At 45.5% G+C, this 17,888-nt stretch overlaps 1 protein-coding gene across 2 annotated transcripts; it reads left to right on the top strand.

Moving 5' to 3' along the window:
* Positions 1–2,000: 2,000 nt before the first annotated feature.
* Positions 2,001–15,541, top strand: LOC138061108 (interleukin-9 receptor-like). 2 transcript variants are annotated; one of them, XM_068908943.1, is made up of 9 exons: positions 2,001–2,072; positions 7,575–7,665; positions 8,090–8,198; positions 9,466–9,659; positions 10,331–10,467; positions 10,797–10,971; positions 11,226–11,340; positions 12,389–12,473; positions 13,448–15,541. In XM_068908943.1, exons 2-9 carry the CDS (start codon positions 7,587–7,589, stop codon positions 13,997–13,999), a joined length of 1,446 nt encoding a protein of 481 aa, XP_068765044.1. In that variant the 5' UTR covers positions 2,001–2,072; positions 7,575–7,586; the 3' UTR covers positions 14,000–15,541. The 2 variants fall into 2 exon arrangements, with proteins under 2 accessions (XP_068765044.1, XP_068765045.1); XM_068908944.1 differs by lacking the exon at positions 7,575–7,665 and having other exon boundaries at positions 2,010–2,072.
* The last annotated feature ends 2,347 nt before the right edge of the window (positions 15,542–17,888 follow it).

Below are 17,888 nucleotides of genomic sequence, written 5' to 3'. Positions count from 1 at the left end.
GCTCTATACAGCACTCACAGTATTCAGGGACATGATGGTGGGCTTCAGACATTGCCGGCTTGCATGCCTAGTCTGGATGAGCAGAGCTGTACCCCTTCAAGGCTGGGAGGGACTGAACAGGCAGAGGAAAGGAGGGAGTTCAAGTGCTGCACACTCCTGAGTCACAGTATGGTCTGGACACAGAACTGGCCCTGGACTAGAGTCCTGGCATATGCTCTGGTAGACTAACAGTGTGTTTGCTCTCCAAGCATGGGAGCAGACAAACACAGTAATCCCAGCATATGTGAGCCCATTTGAGACTATCTCAAGCTCAAAAATGTGAATTGCTGTACGAGCCAAGGAATGCAGCACAGAGAGCAGCTGCTATATGCTGCAGTAGCCCCCACTGGAGCGTGGTGCCTGTCCTGTTTACTACCCTTGCCTTCACAGTGCACCAAAGCACAGGAGAGTCAAAGCACATCTGCACTTGGTGCTGGGCTGACAGTGGAGGGACAGCACATGTCTATGCAAAGGGAATACTTTGAACAAAAAACCTGAACTTCAGGGTAGATTCACCTTAAGATAAATCACCTGGTGAGAAACACTACTCACCTGATGAAGCTAATTGTGGGACACTCAGGTGTAAATGGGTGCTAGAAAGTATAACAGGGATCTCACAGGCCAGTAGAGAGTGGGAGTTTAGTTGTTGGTCTTTGGGGCTGAAGAGTGCCTGGGGGTATGTAGAAGTATGAGGGAGGAGGGAAAAGAAGGTAGCTTACGGAAAGCTGTGATGTTCTTGTCAGAAATGTTACTCTGTGTTTTGGAACAGTAGCATGAAGGATGCTGGGAAAAAAGAAGTTTGTGGTTTGCAGTTTGAGCCAAACTGCTGGACTCTAGTGCTTGTTTTTTTGTCTGCTCCATGGGTGGTATGTGGTCAAAGTGGTGGGTCTTATGCAACTTCAGCACCTTTATGGTGACCTCTGCTAGTGAGCTGGGAAGATGCAGGGATACTGTTTGTCTCCACAGGAGACTGACTGTGTTCTGTTGTAGCAGTTGATCTACAGGTGCCTGGACAGTCGTGAGGCAGCAGGTGCTATTTACTTTAAATGATACTCTAAAGGCTGCTTGCATTCTAGGGGCTTCTGGTTTTTTTTTGCTCTTTTTCAAGGTAACTGTCAGTATAAAAAGTGTAATATATGTTTGGGTGGGTACCTGTGGGGCCTCATGTGAGTTGGTGGGATTCTTGCTAGGTGGGGAGGGCCCAGCAGCAGACACTGGAGAAAGCACCATAATCTGCTCTTTAGTGCCTCAGCTGCCAGTCTGGAAATGTCTCCATTTGTGCATGGCCCTTGCCTTCCTCTCTCCTGGCCCCTAAAGTTAACCCTGACAGGCTGTTACTCAGTCCATGCTTTGCCTGCATCTCTCTTCCCACTTTCTCATGTTAGACCTGTGCACATAAGTGAAATGATGGAGCCTGACTGTAATGCCACTGCTGCAATGCTGTGGCTAGATGTGGAAAGATCTGTTCCTTGCACGTATTAGGATTTGGATGTGGAAGCGCTGCAGTGCTTGTAAGTTTTTGATGTTTCCTGAGTTGCCTCTTGGAGTGCTGCCCAGAGGGTGGGGGGAAGGACAAGACAGGGATGTGCAGTGATGCCTCTGGGGTGTGAGCACTGCTGGCCAGAGGCCTTGGATGGATGCAGTCTTGCCTCACGTTTAGGCAGAGCTAGGAAATGGCTTTGGGCCACTTCTTTTTTTCCTTCTCTTAAGGCACCAGCATGAGAGCTGTTTATATATAAATGTCCTGAGAAGATACTTCTGTATTCAGTAAATTACTTGGCCCTCTGAATGTTAACCCTTTAACAGAAATTCCTTGGTTTCACCATCGCTAATTAGTAATTGCAGATGCAGCTACTTTAACTCAATCTGATAATCTCCAAACAGTTTTTCATTGGTTCTTGAGATTATCTTTAAAATCAGGCATAGTAAGCTCTACTTTATTATACCCCTACTTCTATTGCCTGATCTTCAAACCACACAGCCTGAACTATCAAGGGACAGAAGAGATATAAAGTGAAGTTTCCTTTGAGCTGGTAAGAAGGTTTAACATATTTCTGTGCTGTGCATTTCAGTAAATAATGATAGGATGCATCTATTGGGCTGAGATGTTGACAAATAATTTATTATCTGAAATGCAAGTTCTATATTCTTTTGTGTACTAGGAACCTAAAATCACCAGAAGGGTCTCTGCACTTTTGTTCTGCTAGATCCCTGAGCACAAAACTGCACTCTGAAGCCTTAACTCTGATGCCTACTGACCCTTTACAGGGGAGCATAGGCTGCTTCACGAGAAAGAGCTGCACCTGCAGTGTACTTTCTGCAGTGGGGTGATCTGGATAGTGCTAGGAAGAAGCATCACCTTGATCAAACAATTTTTAGGGACTCCTCATTGGGTGAGACATCTGAATGTAAGCAAATCCAGCCAAAGCAACCATCAGTTGTTGGGATTTTGCAGACAAATATGCAGATACATATGTATGTGTATGAATATCATTTATTACTCTGGTCTTCCTTTCGTAGCAGCTTTTTTCAGCCTGGGGATGCAAGGCTATCAAATCTCAAAGTACATGGGGTTCTCTTCGATGATCTGTGGGGATGAGGAAATCCTATTGCTTTCCTTAATCACTAGCAGTACATGCTCACAGGCTGACTGTATGAGTATACTACGTGTGCTTAACATGTTTTGCCAGATGTGCCCAGGAGCTATATATCCACTGTTCTTTAGTCTTAAAGGACCCATCCACAAAGTGTTTGCTTGTGGGCAGGGGTGATCCAAGGAGTGTCTAAGATATTTATCTTGGATATTTATGAGCCCTGGGTGGAGGGGTGTGTGCGTGTTGGTACAGACATGCTATTGTCTATCACTGTTCTACTTCCAAGGTGCAATTCAATGTCCTGACACCCTTTAGTGCATGTTGTTGCTCCCTCTTGAAGAGACTGAAGTGAAGGAAGGGGTGACTGCATGTCACTTATAACTAGTTGCTAACATGCAAGGAATGGAAGCAGAGTGTTCAAGGGCCCAGGTCTGCTGTGTCTGCCCCTAGCGCAGACCACTCATGGTGTCTTGGCGTAGGAGGGAGAGCAGAGCACGGTCTGGAACAGCTAACAGCCATGACACCCTGTCTTTGCAGATGTAGTTTCCTTTAAGGTTTAGGTGAGTGCACCAGACCATAAGAGTGAGTTGTAATGGTGGGGGGGGGGAATTGCTCTGACAAAACAATCTACTCATAAAAGTTGGCGGCAGAGGTGGGATAGAACCTAGGAGTCCTGGATCCCTATTCTGCCTCTTCTGTAGAGAGCATGAGTCTCATTTGCAGGGCTAGCATATAATATCATTACAAGTACCAAAGACTTGAGTATGTTGAAGAACCTTATATATGAAACCTGGTATGAAACCCTTGCCCATGCTCTTGTATGACATTTCAATTTCATGTTTTATCTGCCTTTGTAAAGCTGACCTTGTCTTACTTGTAGCTATCCAAAGGTCAGTGATGCAAAGGTCCTTTTCTGTGCCTGTCTCTCTGAGCCCATTACACTTCCCTACACAATTCTGTCTCCCTTTCTCTATCGCATGTAAGCTTCTTGTCCTCACTTTGAAAGTCACTGACAGCCTCACCTTCTCTTCTTGTCATCTGTCACTTCCATATCAAGTCAACTCTTCCTATGATGCTAGTCTCCACCTCCTGCTAAATCACCAAGTCAGCTCCGCCTTGCCTTCCCCTATGCTGCTGCTGCTGCTCACATATTGAAGGTGCTCCCCGTAATTATCCACAATCCAGCACTGTGGCAGAAATGGGGAGTCAGAGTAAAAAAGCATCAAGCAGCCTGGCCAGGAGGCTGTCTTGTCATCCAGTCCTCTGGCTGCTGTAATCCTGGCCTTGCTACCAGGGCTGGACATGAGGCAGACAGCCCATGCCCATGGGTTGTTGCCCAGTGATGGTGCATGCTTGGTTTCTGATTTGAGAGTTGACTTGCCTTTCTTCTGCTGCAGGAAAGAATTGGCATTGTTCAGAGAGGATAGTTGCTGGGAGGAAAGATGAATGCTTGTCATGCCATCAAGACTTCCTTCTCCCACCCATTTTCACTGACATTGAAAAGTGCTCTTGTTTTTGCACTTGCCTCACTTTTGTGCCACTCTCTGGCTGCCTGCTATCCAGCACCAAGAGGAGCTGAGGTTTGAAATGGCCATGCCCATGTTGCCGCATGCCCTGTCAAAACTTCTTCAGGACTTGCTATAGATTTACCTTCACAAGGCTGGGTATTGTAATTTTTAAGAGAACGCTATCATGGTCACTTTAGAACAGAAAATTATAACTTATTAGTTCTACCTCAATCTCATTACTTCCACCTGAGCTAAGCCTCTTTTTAAGATACCTAACCAAGATTTGTAGACAGCAAGTATTGGATCATGAGTCTAGGCAAGGAGTTCCAGCAGTGAAGGTAGTTCCCCTTTGTGCAAAGTCTGTACTTCATTTCTGTCTGATTGTACTGATCTTCAGTGTCCAGCTACTGGATTCTTTACATCTTTCTCTAGTAGATTTTAAAGAAGACTTTTCTGTTTGAGATCTTCTTCCCATGCAGATTTTTATATTTATGTGGAAAATTACTACTTTAAACCTTTCCCTTAATAAAGGGAAGGGCTGTTTTCTTCAGCTGTTCATTTCTAAGATGGGTTATCCAGGATGAAATCATTCTTATAACCCTTTTCTGAACCACTGTCAGCTCTTCAGCACCTTCTTAAGTACGGATTCCAACAAAGACAGAAAATAATGGCATTACCAATGCCTCCTGTAGCTGCGATAACACTTCTATTAGTTAATATACATCAAAGGGATTTGTGTTAGCTCCTAATTGCATCACTGTGCTTCTGGCTCTTGTTATCTGCTATTTCCCCAAATAATTTTCTGGCAAACCTTCCAGAATTCAGTATTCCATATCTATTTGTGACTCTCATTCATGGTTCCTAGCATGCAAATGTGCATTTGAAAGTACTGTGTTTTGTTTCCAAGTAAGACAGTGTGACATTGTCTGACACACTGCATACATTGTAGAACGGACCAAAGAGCTCTCTTTATGGGGTTATCAGATGAGTAACAATGACCTGGAAATATTGTTCTGCTTTTAGTTATCCTGGCCCATGTTTGTTTGTGTGCCCCAGCAAGTTCATGTAAGCATGTGTATAATTTTACTTGTGCATGTACTGATGTAGGTCTCAATTTCATATTTAGTCAGTCTTACCGTATTTATCACAGGGATCGTTAGCAACTCTGATTAGAATGATAAGCAGGAGATGCTACATGCCTCCCAGCCTCCCTCAGCTAGAATCAGCTAACGATGATACTTCCTCTCTACAGCCCCCACTCAGAATAAGTTCTGCAGCAAAACAGGATATTTACCAAAAACCAATAAATGAAGAGGTGGTGAACTAGAAGCCAGAAAGATTCTGTTTTGTTTTGATCAGTTTGTGAAACAACTATTTTACCATCTAATTCAGAGGACGGATACTATTAGCAAGCATAATTACAGGAAGGAGGTTGATACGTGGGACTAGAAATGTTCTCCTGGTTATGGAGCCCAGCTCTTGCTACTGCAGCCATCAGATCATGTTGTCTTGTCAGTAGAACAATCCCAATGATCAAAAAACAATGCTGCTTGAAAAAAGTAAGCTCTTTCTCTTGCATGCCTATTCAAGACCATTCCAGACCCTATGCTGGTTAGAAACTTATTCTGTGGCGAGTCTATACCTGTTTGTTCTTGTGCTAACACTGTACACAGTATTTTTTCCTTTCCTGATGCTTACTGCTTGCTTTTCCCCAGCTGCTTCCTCAAGAGTGATCATAGCCCCTTGCAATACTGGGGGGAGGGGGATGGGTTGGGCCTCCCCCCCCCCCCCCCCCATAAGCAAGCCAAGCTCTTCCCGGACACGGCACTCTCACAGCACCTTGTTACCCAGCCCCTGCGCTCAGTTCAGCATCCATGCTGGGTCCAAGCAGTGCAAACAGCATTTCTCCAGTCTTCACTGAGTTTTCAAAAGACTTGTTTTTTGTCTAAACTCCTTAGTGGTCTCTGTCTACATACTGGCTATGTGTTCTCTGGGCTCCAGGCTGAGTCATGGACTCCTTGGAGTAGCACACCACCTGCACCAGGTGCTGGGCTCGTTTCCAGTGTTAGGGTGTAATGTCAAGTATTGTAAGCTGGAGGCATCTTACAAAAACAGTATATATTACTGAGTAGATCAGAACTTCTCTTTGCTGGAAAACTATCAAATTAGAAACTTTTCATTTAAAAGTGATACTTTTCCAAAGAAAGTTCATCAGAAAAATTCACAGAACAGAATTTCTGATTTCTTTATTTTTAAAGAGGGGAAGTCCAGCATAACCTTGTAGACAAATAGTCCTCTGTACTGCAGAAGATAAATTGTAAATCTCTATACGCTCCCCTTCGGTAAATTGGGGGTGATGACTAGGTTCTGGGGATTCTACACTGCAGGTGAGTGCTTTGACCAGGAGGGCAGCAGCTGTTCCCTCTGTTTCTGCCTTTTGGAGTTTTCTTTTAGGGTAACTAAATACCTACAGGAAGAAAAAATGATCCCAGAATTGTGATGCTACAGATGAGCGACTTGGTCAGCACATTACCTGCCTGGAATTGTGGCTTCCTGTGTATGTGCATGTGAGAGAAAACTATGACAGGTCTTGGTTTTGTTCAGATATGAAATGGGAAAATTTCTAAAATAGAAGCTTAAAAATCTGTAGGCTGGAACACCCATTTCTAGCTCAGCTCCTGTTCCTGATCTCAGACCCTTTCACGTCAGCTCAGGGCAACTCCAGGTGACTTGAAGAAGGGCTCCTGAAAAGAGTTTTGTTACACCAGCAGATCAAGCAGACTTTCCTCTAGAAAAGAGAACAGAGGGGTGCAGGAAGCCAGTTACTCAGTTCCCTGAAGAAGAAAAATCCACTATTAAAGGGAGACGGTAGGGTTTGCGGTGTAGACAGCTTTCAGCAGGTGACTACTGATGATGAACAAGTTCATAACTTAAAAATCCATTGAAACCCTGAATATGCAGGAACTGTTTGCTCCAGGAGATGCCTCCATTGCAAATGGCTGGAGGCTGAGAGGGCTCTCAGAGATCACATATACTTCCTCTCTTGCTGCATTTACTGCTAAGCCTCTGCTTTTGGCTACTATCAGAAATGGGACATAAGGACATATGAACCTTTGTGCTGACCCACTGTGACTTTCATGTAGCAGGCTCCAAAGAATGCAGTGAGGGAGGAAAGAGATGGAAAAATTACTGAGCAGATAGCAAAAATTAAGGACCTCCTTTCAGGCCACTAGTGCTTTAGATTCTTGTGCAAAGTGCATTTATTGCAATGAAAAGAACAGTTCCTGTAGAAGAAATGATAAAGCTGAATTAGTGCCCTGTCCCCCAGAGTCAAGGCCAGCTTGTAGTGGGCCTGGCAGGAGCACATAACTGAAGCTGAAGCCTGCTGGTACAAATACTGACAAAACTGCTTCTAACAATTGTTCTGTTCTAGACACCATTTGGAATGAGCTGGGATGTGCAGCAGTTGGGTGTCCAGCTGTGCATTATTGCTATGGTGCTCTTTGGTGGAGGAAGAGGGAGAGGTAAGAGAACTGGAACAGGTGCATGCTTGGCCAAGATACACATGCATGCTCTCATTTTCATACCCATGCCCTAAAAAATGCAGTAGAACGTCTTGTGACTGCCCATTCAGTGGCACTAGGAGCTGGCACAGCTCCTTGGCCACGCCATGTCTGGAGAACGGAGGATGTACCATTATTCCTAGCTCCCAGGACAAGCTGGGCAGCTGAAAAAACATAGCCACCCCCAAGGTCTCTGCCCTAAGATCTTAGATTCATCTCATACAGCGAAGTGCAGTACACAAGAGGAAGACTATTGTGAGAAAGGATAGATGAGGCGTCAGTAAAGGAAGTGCTAGCAAGCTGTACTTTTTATGCGTGTTTGGGAGACAAAGCAAGGTCTTGTTGGGCAATACATGAATGCAGCTGTGGTCTCCTTCTTCTGCAGAGCTCCCCGGCAGCCTGAGCTGCCTGAATAACTACGTGAACACTGTGAGCTGCCTGTGGGCGGCGGAGGAGCCCGTAGGCGAGGGACCCTTCCACCTGCACTTCACAAAGTAAGAGCTGCACACACATGCCGTGCTCAGGCGTGGGCAGGACCGGGCGGGAGCGGGGCAGCCTGGGCCGCGCGAGGTCTCTGCTCCCTCGCAGCCAAGCCCTTGGCGAGGGCTCGATCAGCCGCCCCTCGGCCTCTGCCCTCCGCAGGGCCGTAGCAGAGGTCTGGCACGTGGGGTCACGGTACCCCCCGCTCGGGAGCCGCGCACGCTCAGCGGTCGGTGTCCTCTTCTGCCGCTGGCTGGGGAGAGAACGCCCTCCGTCGCTGCCTCGCCTCTGGGGGCTTCCAGGACCAACGCTGCACCAAGCTGCCTGATCGCCTTTTTGAATCACTTCTGGCCTTGCTGCCTACAAATTAAACTCTTAGTGATTTTCTCTAAATTAGTTAAATAAAAAGACTTCAAAAGCCTAGCAAGTTATGAGCTTTAATAGCAGGTTTTGAATACAATATTATGTATATGATTTTTACCTCTCACAAAAGGGATCTGGTGAATAGTTTGCTAGGTGGTAGGATAATAAGCCTTGTGATATGCTAATTTAAGAGAATGTGTTTAGACTATGTAATAAAGTTGTCTTGACTACAGATAGCTAGTGACTATTACATGAGGGCATGCCACTGACATTAGATGCCTGCTATGTTTATTGTATGGTTAAATGAAAAATAGCCTAGTAACTCTTATTGTCATTGGATTGTGAATGTATGAAATAATGCCAAACTGATAAATTATGGTATCTCAGTTTATTGTGGAGTCATAAGCAACATGAATAATTTGCTAGTAAACAGTTACACTAGATGGTTCGGGATTAAAAGATTGTTCTTTGGAGCTACTTCCTCAAAATGATGTTTTGATTCTGTCATTCATCTTGCTCTGCTGTGCTGAAGCTTGTGAATATAGAAAACAAATCAGACTGACATGTTTTGCTGTCAGTACTAGTTTGCTCATAGTGAAGGAGGTTTTAACGTGCATCTGGTTAGCCGTGCGCTCTGCGCTGGTAACTGCTGCCCCCCATCTGCCGCTTGTCCCGGCGGCAGCAGCAGCTGTCCCGCGGGCAGCGCAGGGCCCTGGCGCGGCTGCCGGGGGCTTCGCGCTGGCGGCCGCCAGCCGGTCTGCCCCTTCAGCCCCGGCGCTGCCCGCGCCAAGGGGCTCACGTTCTCCCGAGTCTGGTGCTGTCCTAAGCTGCCACCCATCTTTCACCTTTCATCTTTCAAACCGTGAAGAAATTAATCACGTGACTTAAGTAAAACTTTCAGCCCTTCTGTTCTTCTAGCCTCTGGTCAAAGGGCCAAAATGCCAGCTGCAAACTGATGGCCAGAGAGAGCACGCAGAATCAATACCACTGCACAATCCACTTAGCCAGCCAGATCTTGGAAACGGATGGCTACAGGGTCTCTCTCCAAGGCAACTTCTTCGGGAGCAATCACACGTACATCACCTTCCCTGAGTACAACCCCTGCAAGCACAGTAAGTATGAACCAGGGCAGCTGTGGGCAAAGGGTCTGCCCAGTAGCTTTACAATAGGTCTGAAATTCTCACTGCAAAAGGATGTTTCAAACACTACAAGTGAAAAAGCCAGACCATTCATTCCTGCAAAGTGCACTGCCAGGCTTTGCCAGTGAGGATGCTGCCTGTGCCTCTCCAGGGCTTCAGAGAGGGCTGGTTTTGGAGCAGCTTTCAGGGATATCTCTGTCTGCATCCAGTGCGTTTGTGCTATGAATTATGACTAGTCTCCTCCTATGTACAACTGGATTGCCTCTGTGCTTGCTTCTTGCTAAGAAATGAAGTTATGGATCTGGTTCAAAGTCCCATTGCTTGGTACTCCAGATAAATGCTCTAGTACTTGAAATCTCAGCCTGTCTATGCTAGCTGTAAGCTGGAAGAGCAGAATGTGACCTCCAGAGTGGTTCTGTGCTTACAGTACTATCCCCAGGGGCTATTAGAGTTATCACTAATTTATGTCTGTTCCGTAGCTGTTCTGACCTACCCTGTCAACTTACATGGTCTACTGCTGGTCTCAGTATTGCTCCTTAAAGCCAGCTTTGTCTTCCAAGATTTCAATTAGCCTAGGAACGTGCATGTCCTTCTGTTTTGTTCCAGTCCCAAATATTGTGAATAACATACCTCTCTGTTTGCAGTAAAGCTTGATCCACCTTCGAACCTCCAGACCAACATCACTGCCAGCAAGTGTCAGATACGGTGGAGTGTGCCATGGTACCTCACTGAAATTCTTCAATATGAGTTGCAGTATAAGGAGCACAGCACATCCTGGGAGGTAACCAGAGGAGCCATGCACTGACCTGCCTTGCTTGTGGGGGTCTAATGCCCTTGCCACTCAGCTCAAGGCTTTCTTACAGCTGGTTGTTTTGAGCTGGCTGTTCTGACTTTCCGCATCAAGATTGAAAGGTTTTATATAAAACATCAATATTGAAGAGCAATAAATCTTTCCCTCCTATAACTCTGCATTCAGAAGTTATCCCGTCATCATCCAGGCCCTTTTCTTGCATCAAGAACAGAGGGTTTGGGGGGGAGGGGGAGAACACGGTTACTCAAAGACGCTTTGCTCAGCCTTGTTAGTAGAAATTCTTCTGTAATAATTTGCAGACTGCATTGAATAAAACACCAACCAGTTCACTGCCACAGATAGAAATTGAAGCCACAGAGTTTCGCAGTGGCATCACTTACGTTGCAAGAGTTCGCTGCAAGGTTTCTGAAAATGAGGATTCTTACCATAGTCAGTGGAGTGAGTGGAGCCAGACAACACTGTTTCAAAGAGCAGGTACAAAGAATGTTGTTTTTACCTAGTTCACGTCTTACCATGTCCGAATTAATTTAAAAAAAAAGGGGGGGGGGAGAAAGATACCCAGTAAAATAAAGCTTTTTAAATCAGAATCAGCTTCCTTCAAGTTTTTATAGTCAAATCACTTTCAAGATTTTAGCAGCCTGTTTCATTTGCGTTATTTGGTTGTTCAGGGATCTGTCTTGACTTCCAGATTCTTTACTAATTATTTTTGTGCTGATTCTTTTCCCTAGGTATTCCCCAACTGTCTGAAAAGCTCTTTAATACCAGAACTGTGCAGTTCTTGTTCATTCCTCTGAGTTTTGTTACTGTGCTCTATGTATTTTGGAACTGCAAGCTTTCCTCAAGGTACATCATAGTTTTTTATTAAGCTCCTGTTGATTTTTATAGCCTAGTGAAGGTAAGTTAAGTGTTCTTATATTCAGTTTGCTCCTTGCTTCTGCTGCACAGTCAAACTCAAATGGACTCAAAGGCTCTTTTGAAGATCTTGGGACAAGACAGGTTCTTTGGCTGAGGACAATTAATGACCCACCATTCAGTGATTAGAGAGAACAAAGTGCTTGGCACCCAAGGGATGAGGCTAGGGTCAGGCTAGGGTCTCTTAGAATTAAAGGCATTTAAACCTATGGAAATTTTGGGTTACGCTTCATATAGGTAAATTAAAAGTGCAAGTACACAGCAAACCAAAAAAGGTGGTCGAACTGATGTAAATATTAAACTATCTGTAACACACCTGCCAGTAGTCAGTATGTAAAATACCAGTATGGGCAAACTGCACTGACTCAGATTCTGTTTCTTAGGTTCTGGGATCAAGTTATATGCAGAAAAGTGTCCAGCACCTTGGTTCAGCCATCGTCTACAATCTTTTATGCTAGTAGAGCAAAGGCCAACATCCCACCTCTTCTCCTCTCTCAACATACTTTATTATGCTCTTTGCACAGGTGGCTCTGAGAGAAACAGAATACATGATGTCCATATGATAAGAGGTTTTACAGAATACCCTCTAGTAAAGGGAATAGAGAAGTTCTGCCATACATTCTATCTAAATGTAATGAAATTACCACTTCTTAAAGCACTTCCAGAAACAGTGGTTTTGATCAAATAAGTTGCTAAACAAATGCGTAAATAGCTCAGTGCACGTAATGAGTGCTAGACTAGTACCAAGTCTGCAGCATGTACTATTCCTCAGAAACCTTTGAGAAGACAGCACATAAGGTTAGAAACATTAAATACATGTACAAGAGGCAGCCATACAAATGCACACCTGTAAGATGTTTGGAGTCATGTGAAACTGGCTTCTACTATAATCTTTCATCTAATCAGCGTACTGTATCATGGGGACAGAATATGAAACACTTGTCTGTTTTTTCATTTTTAAAGTGTTTTCTTATTTCAGGGCAAAAAGCCTCACCTGCCTTAAAATTCCCACACCAGCTGCCTTCTTTCAGCCACTCTATAATTTGCACAATGGGAATTTTAAGGTAAGAAATAAATTTCATTTCTTTCTTATGACCCTCAGTTCATGAGGGGAGGATTTTTTTTTCTAGGATTAATCATTCTAGCTGCTGAGCAGAGTTTCTGATGTATGGTGCTGGTCTTTCTGGAATTTTACTGTTTCTCGCTCAATTTCCTGCCTTCACATGCAGACCACACCAGCAGAGCTGCTGTTCAGAGAAACAAAATGCCCTCCAGTCACTCAGTCTTATCCACCCACCATCTGCATTTGTTCTGTATCCATAGGGTCCTTCTACACAGAATCAATAACTGATGCTTTCAATTTCCCCCTTGTTCAACCAGCTAACACAGGGTTACCTGAGCAGTGTGTGTGGAAGGTACTTACTCTAGTTTATTAAATCAAGTTCTCCTTTCACAGAGTGCTAAATATTTTGTCTGTTAGATAGAAGAAACAAAACCAAGAAAGCCCCAGTCGTCTCCTCTTTAACTGATAGCCTCCCCCTTACAGCAAATCAGCATTGCCTCCTTCCTCCAGTATGTTTCCCTGTTGGCCTTTCCTGATATCTGAGGTATGTTGGAACGGACCATTCTTGTTCCCCCCTGTACTGAGATCCTCTCCAAAAGCTGGCACTAATCTAACTGCGAAAGACAGAATAGATCCAATTCACAGCAAAAGCCAAAGAAGCATCACTAGCACATTTTCCTTCTCATCCACCACCCTTCTGATCCACACACTGACTGCAAAAGGTGCTCCCTGTCTTTGTAAAGTCAAAGCAATGCAAGCAGCTTGGAGTATGTTCTGAAATCTTGAAAATTTCTTGTTGTGAAATCTTCCCTCAGGACAACTAGATGCTAGATTCTTCACTCTATTACTCTAACTTTGCCCAGTAGATTTGCACTAAACCTCTGGGCTATTGTGCCAAAGCCATACAGAAATAGGAGTTACTTTGCAAATTCCGCCTCTAAGCAAATGTCCTAAATGTATTGATCCTTTCATTAGGACTGGGTTGGACCTGATGAGGCCTGTGGCCAACTGAGAAGAGAGGAGGCCAGCAACCCTAACAAAGTGCCTGCTGGTGGAGTTTCGGGACTAAGTACCCAAGAAGTGATTTCTCAGATCTCCTTGAAATCTATGGAAAGCACAAATCTGGTTGCTGCAGAAGAAAACCATGCATTTACCCCTGGTCCCAGCCAGCAGTATGTCCCCAGCAGGTATGTGAGAGCAGAAGAGAAAGAAGTGAGGCTGGCGTTGCTGTTCGCACAAAACCGTGCTGATGATACCGTTGATCTGAAAATCTCTGAAATAATTAAAAGCAACCTTGATAGCCCTAACGTGGAAAGGAATCATTCCTCTCAGTTACAGCATGGAGAGGGTGACTTCCTTATGCTTCAGGAATCTTTGGAGATGGCAAATGTGTCCTTCAGCAGTAGTGACTATTGCACCTTGTGTGACAATGGCACCACAGGAGCTTTGATTCCTGCTGAACTACTGAAGCTCTCTGACGGCAATGGTCTGCTCAAACATCAGAATGAAGAGAATGATGTTCCTTGAAGAATGCTGCCTGCACAGGTCTGTGCACTGTCCCCTCCCCACACCATCTCCTCAAGTGGCTTAAATGGAGACTATGCAGGCATTCACAAAAGTATGATTTTTAGTCCTTTCTTTTGAAGTTTAAAATTAAAAAAAAAAAAAGGTTGTGACCAGCTCCTCTGACCAGCAAATGCTACCCCTGGCGTTGCAAGGCCTGACCACAGTAACATCTGCTGTCTCAGGAGAGTCATGACCATGCCCTGATGCTGCTGGAAGGCTGGTGTAGGGAAGGAGTCTAGCAACCACCTAGTCTAATGAGACAGCAGCAGACCTGGGCTGTTTCTCCCCAGGAAGAGCTTTTGGAACTCTGTGCCTCTCCCTGCCCTGCAGGGTGATGTTTCCCAGACTTCCTTGTGAGACAGAGCAGCTCTGCACTGCTCTCAGCACCAAGTTCTTCGTCTCACTGCAAATCTAATTAGCCCATCAGTTACTGTATCCTGCTGGAAGGAGGAGCAGCAATATTTGCAATGTGCTGAACCATGATTTAAAATCCATCTTTATTCTTAAAACTACGTATGATTCTTGATTAAAAAAAATATGATTTTTTTGATAAGCTGCGTTTTGTTTCTTAATATGATATTGACTTTAAATGGCTTCTGATTTCCTCAGAATTTATAATTATATTCTTTAAAGATGTGTCCATCAGGCCAGGTATAACGGAGTTTGAAGATGATAACAGGCTGATGGTTAAAAGGGCTGAAGAGATATTTTGTCATCAGTGGTTCTCCTGGTGAAGCTCTAATAACTTTGAGCTTGTTTTCTTCTACTTTTATGGAGCTACTTACAAGTGTGAAGAGGAAAGGATGCCATAGAAAATGTTAATTGTTGCTGGAAAAAAGAACAAATGCTTTGTCTTTGTAATTAGGTCGCTGGAAAAATCAAAGACTCATTTTTGTTTATTCAATGAAAAACTACAACATTTCTAGAAAAGCAGTATATAAGCACCCAGTTTTCTGACTATTTGCTCTGGTTGTTTGCTCTCACTTTTGAGACTGGTGCTGGGATCAAACTATGGTGTTTCACAGCTTTTCCCAGATTCTCTGAGCCTGGTCTCTATGTGGTTGTTTGTTTGTTTGTTAGGTTTTTTTTTTCTTTAAATGTGGTGTTCATCCGGCCAGTGGAATACAGAGAACTTTCATCTCGTAAGGAGACATAATGCAGGTTCTAGTCAAGCCTTCAAAAATCTCACATTGCCTGGGACTACCAAGTGCATGCTATGACTATTACCTACACCAGCACAAAGCAACTAGTGTTCTTCCCTTTCTTTTCTTCCTCTTCCTCCTGAGTTTTGCTAGAGGAGACAACTTTAGAAGGTATTTAAGTAACGCTTGTGAGCCACCAAGAAGTTGAAAATATTCTGTGACAAAGGTTTTGTTAGTTGTATTTTTTCTTACCTGCTAATTTGAGTAAAGTGAAAGAACTAATGCTGTGTGATTATTCAGAAGTGAATAAAGCAGAGAAATAAATGCAAGCTGTGATTTTTTTTTTCAGAAGTTAATGCCTGAGAACTTTCAAAAGAGCTTTAAGACTAATTTACCGATAGTTTAGAAACCACCAGCTATATCAATCATTGAAGAGAAAAGAAGTAAAAGTTGATTTGAGGACATCATAGAAGAAGTAGGAGAGGGAAGAAATAAGTACCTTCCCTCTTTTGCAGACCGAAGCACTAGGCCAGTGATGCTGCTGCCACCGTGAACAGCAGAAGGGAGAAGAGAGCCCCTGGGTGAAGATGTATTTTTAGAGCAAGAGGGAGCAGCACGGTGAGCGCGCCCGTGGCCGCCAGCACGCGAGCACCAGCGTCGCTCCGCTGGCAGCCCACCTGCGGCTCTTCCTCTGCTGAAACGCGCGTGTTCCCCCGCACGGGTGACAGAGGCCGCAGCTCCGGCGGACGCTCAGCTATCCGGGCATCTCCCTGCTCATTTCGAGGAGGAGTGATGGGAAGACGAGAGTGCGCGTTTCTCAACAGTGTAGGTGTCCCAGCGCTCGGGGCACAAACTCAGCGCCGCAAACGCGAGGCCGTAGCACTCGGGCGGCCGTGCCCTCAGGCAGGACGTGGCGTGGCGTGCCCTTCCCGGGTGGCGTGGCGCCTAACACGTCGAAGCACGACGCGAGTGTCGGTTGCGGGTGTGGGACACGCACAGATGTTCCCTGCAACAGCCGGTTGAAGCTCCGGGGCACAAGAGCGTTGATCTGCAAACCGGCGCGCGGAGGAGCAGAAGCCTCACCTGCAAAGTAATCCTTGTTTCCTTGTGACACTCGTTAGTCGGTGGCTGAGAAATAGGCCAATGAAGCCATTAATCTTATCCTGGTTAAGCAAGCAGCTGGAAGGAGAGTAATTCCAGAGCCAAGAGAAACAAGCTTTCTGTTTTAATTTCTGTCTTTTTCTGATCTGATCACTGTGTGAGGTGGGAACAGAGGAGGGTGGTTAGGCTCAGCTCGGGCCGGCGGCCCCGGCCCCGCGGCGGCGATGCCCTGCTGCAGGAGCTCGCGGAAGGCGCAGCCCGCTTCAGCTGTGCCGTCCGCATGCGCACTTCTGCCTGTGTTCTTCCAGCTGATAGTTGCTACAAGTTAAAAACAGTCTGTCTAATCTTCCCTAATTTAATCTAATCTGCAGATCTGCTCCTGCCAGCGGCTCTACAGCAATTCTGAAAAGAGACATGCTAATCGAGTACAGAGATCTAAACTATTAGTTTTAAAGCAAGAACCATAATATTTGATGTTATACAGCTTTCTGTATTGGTGATGGTAACTGGAAAAGGGGTGTGATTTTTGTGACAGGAGAGGGCGCGTACACGGGGTTGTTTTCAACAGCCGCCCAGCCAGGGATAAACCAGCAACATGGAACTGCAGCGCTTGGATTGCTTCTTCCTTGCTGTCCACGGAAAAGTAACTTAACTGGCAAAAATCCCAAACACCAGTGCCAGAGCTTATCGTTTTAGGGCTGAGGAGCAGGTGGGCCGGATCCGCACGCTCCCTGCGGTCACCGTGCAGCAGAGCGTGCAGCGGCACAGCGGGCAGGGCGCGCGCCCCGGCCAGAAGCAGCGCGGTCGTATCTGCGCGGTGCTGCGGGACGGGTGCTGCGGGGCTTCCCGAGCCAAACCGATGCGCGTGACACCTAACGCTGCCGTGCCAGAGTGCAAAACAGCCACTGCAGTCTCAACTGAAGTAACAATTTAATTTGCCTTTTGTATTATCTAACATGGTCTGCCAAATGCTGAATGAGCTGTAAGCTACAGCCAAGTCTAAGTAAAGCATCAGTTCGGGAAAGGAAGCTGGGCATCAGTGCGGACAATTCAGTGAGGCCTTTTTTGCAATATACCTCTACATTAAAAAGCCTGACAAGCAATGGGTGTCATCAGAATGAGATTCAGAGTACAAGAGAACAAGTTATGAATGCGTTCGTGCAGGTGAATAAACCCGCCTCATCTGATTTCTACGCACAGAACTGGTGACCCATCTTGATAAAGTGGAAGCAGGTCTCAGCAGCTCGCAGTTATTGCGGTAGGCAGTGCACCGGCAGCAAACACGCAGGTAATACAGCCTTTCGCCTCCTAGTGCCAGCTGCTGCTTTATATAATTAAAGATCATATATGCCACATATGCATCACCATCCTTTACCTTCATGCCCTAAAATTTGTGCTACTGTTACAACCAAACTGAACTGTGTGTCTGCTGAAGATGCCCACAAAGCCGGTTAGGTCAGCGCGCTGGGGAGGGAGAGGACGGTGCTCTTCCCTGCCTGAGAAAGCTTGCCCTAGCTCTGAGCAAAGGAGCACAGCAGCACGGCGGTGGGTCTGGGGCTCAGGCTGGCCAGGGCCCGGAAGTCAGGCTGGTTGCAGCAGAGCATGCG

The sequence above is a fragment of the Struthio camelus genome, chromosome 15 (genome assembly GCF_040807025.1).
Source record: "Struthio camelus isolate bStrCam1 chromosome 15, bStrCam1.hap1, whole genome shotgun sequence".
Classification (NCBI taxonomy): Eukaryota; Metazoa; Chordata; class Aves; order Struthioniformes; family Struthionidae; genus Struthio; species Struthio camelus.
The sequence above is the reverse complement of the archived record's forward strand: the minus strand, read 5'-3'. Positions and strand labels throughout refer to the sequence as shown.

Excerpts from the sequence above, each read along its gene's own strand:
- LOC138061108 (XM_068908943.1), top strand. The coding sequence starts at position 7,587 with ATGAGCTGGGATGTGCAGCAGTTGGGTGTCCAGCTGTGCATTATTGCT. Across the intron at positions 7,666-8,089 it reads TGGTGGAGGAAGAGGGAGAG|AGCTCCCCGGCAGCCTGAGC; the intron begins GTAAGAGAACTG and ends CTTCTTCTGCAG. Across the intron at positions 10,972-11,225 it reads AACACTGTTTCAAAGAGCAG|GTATTCCCCAACTGTCTGAA; the intron begins GTACAAAGAATG and ends TCTTTTCCCTAG.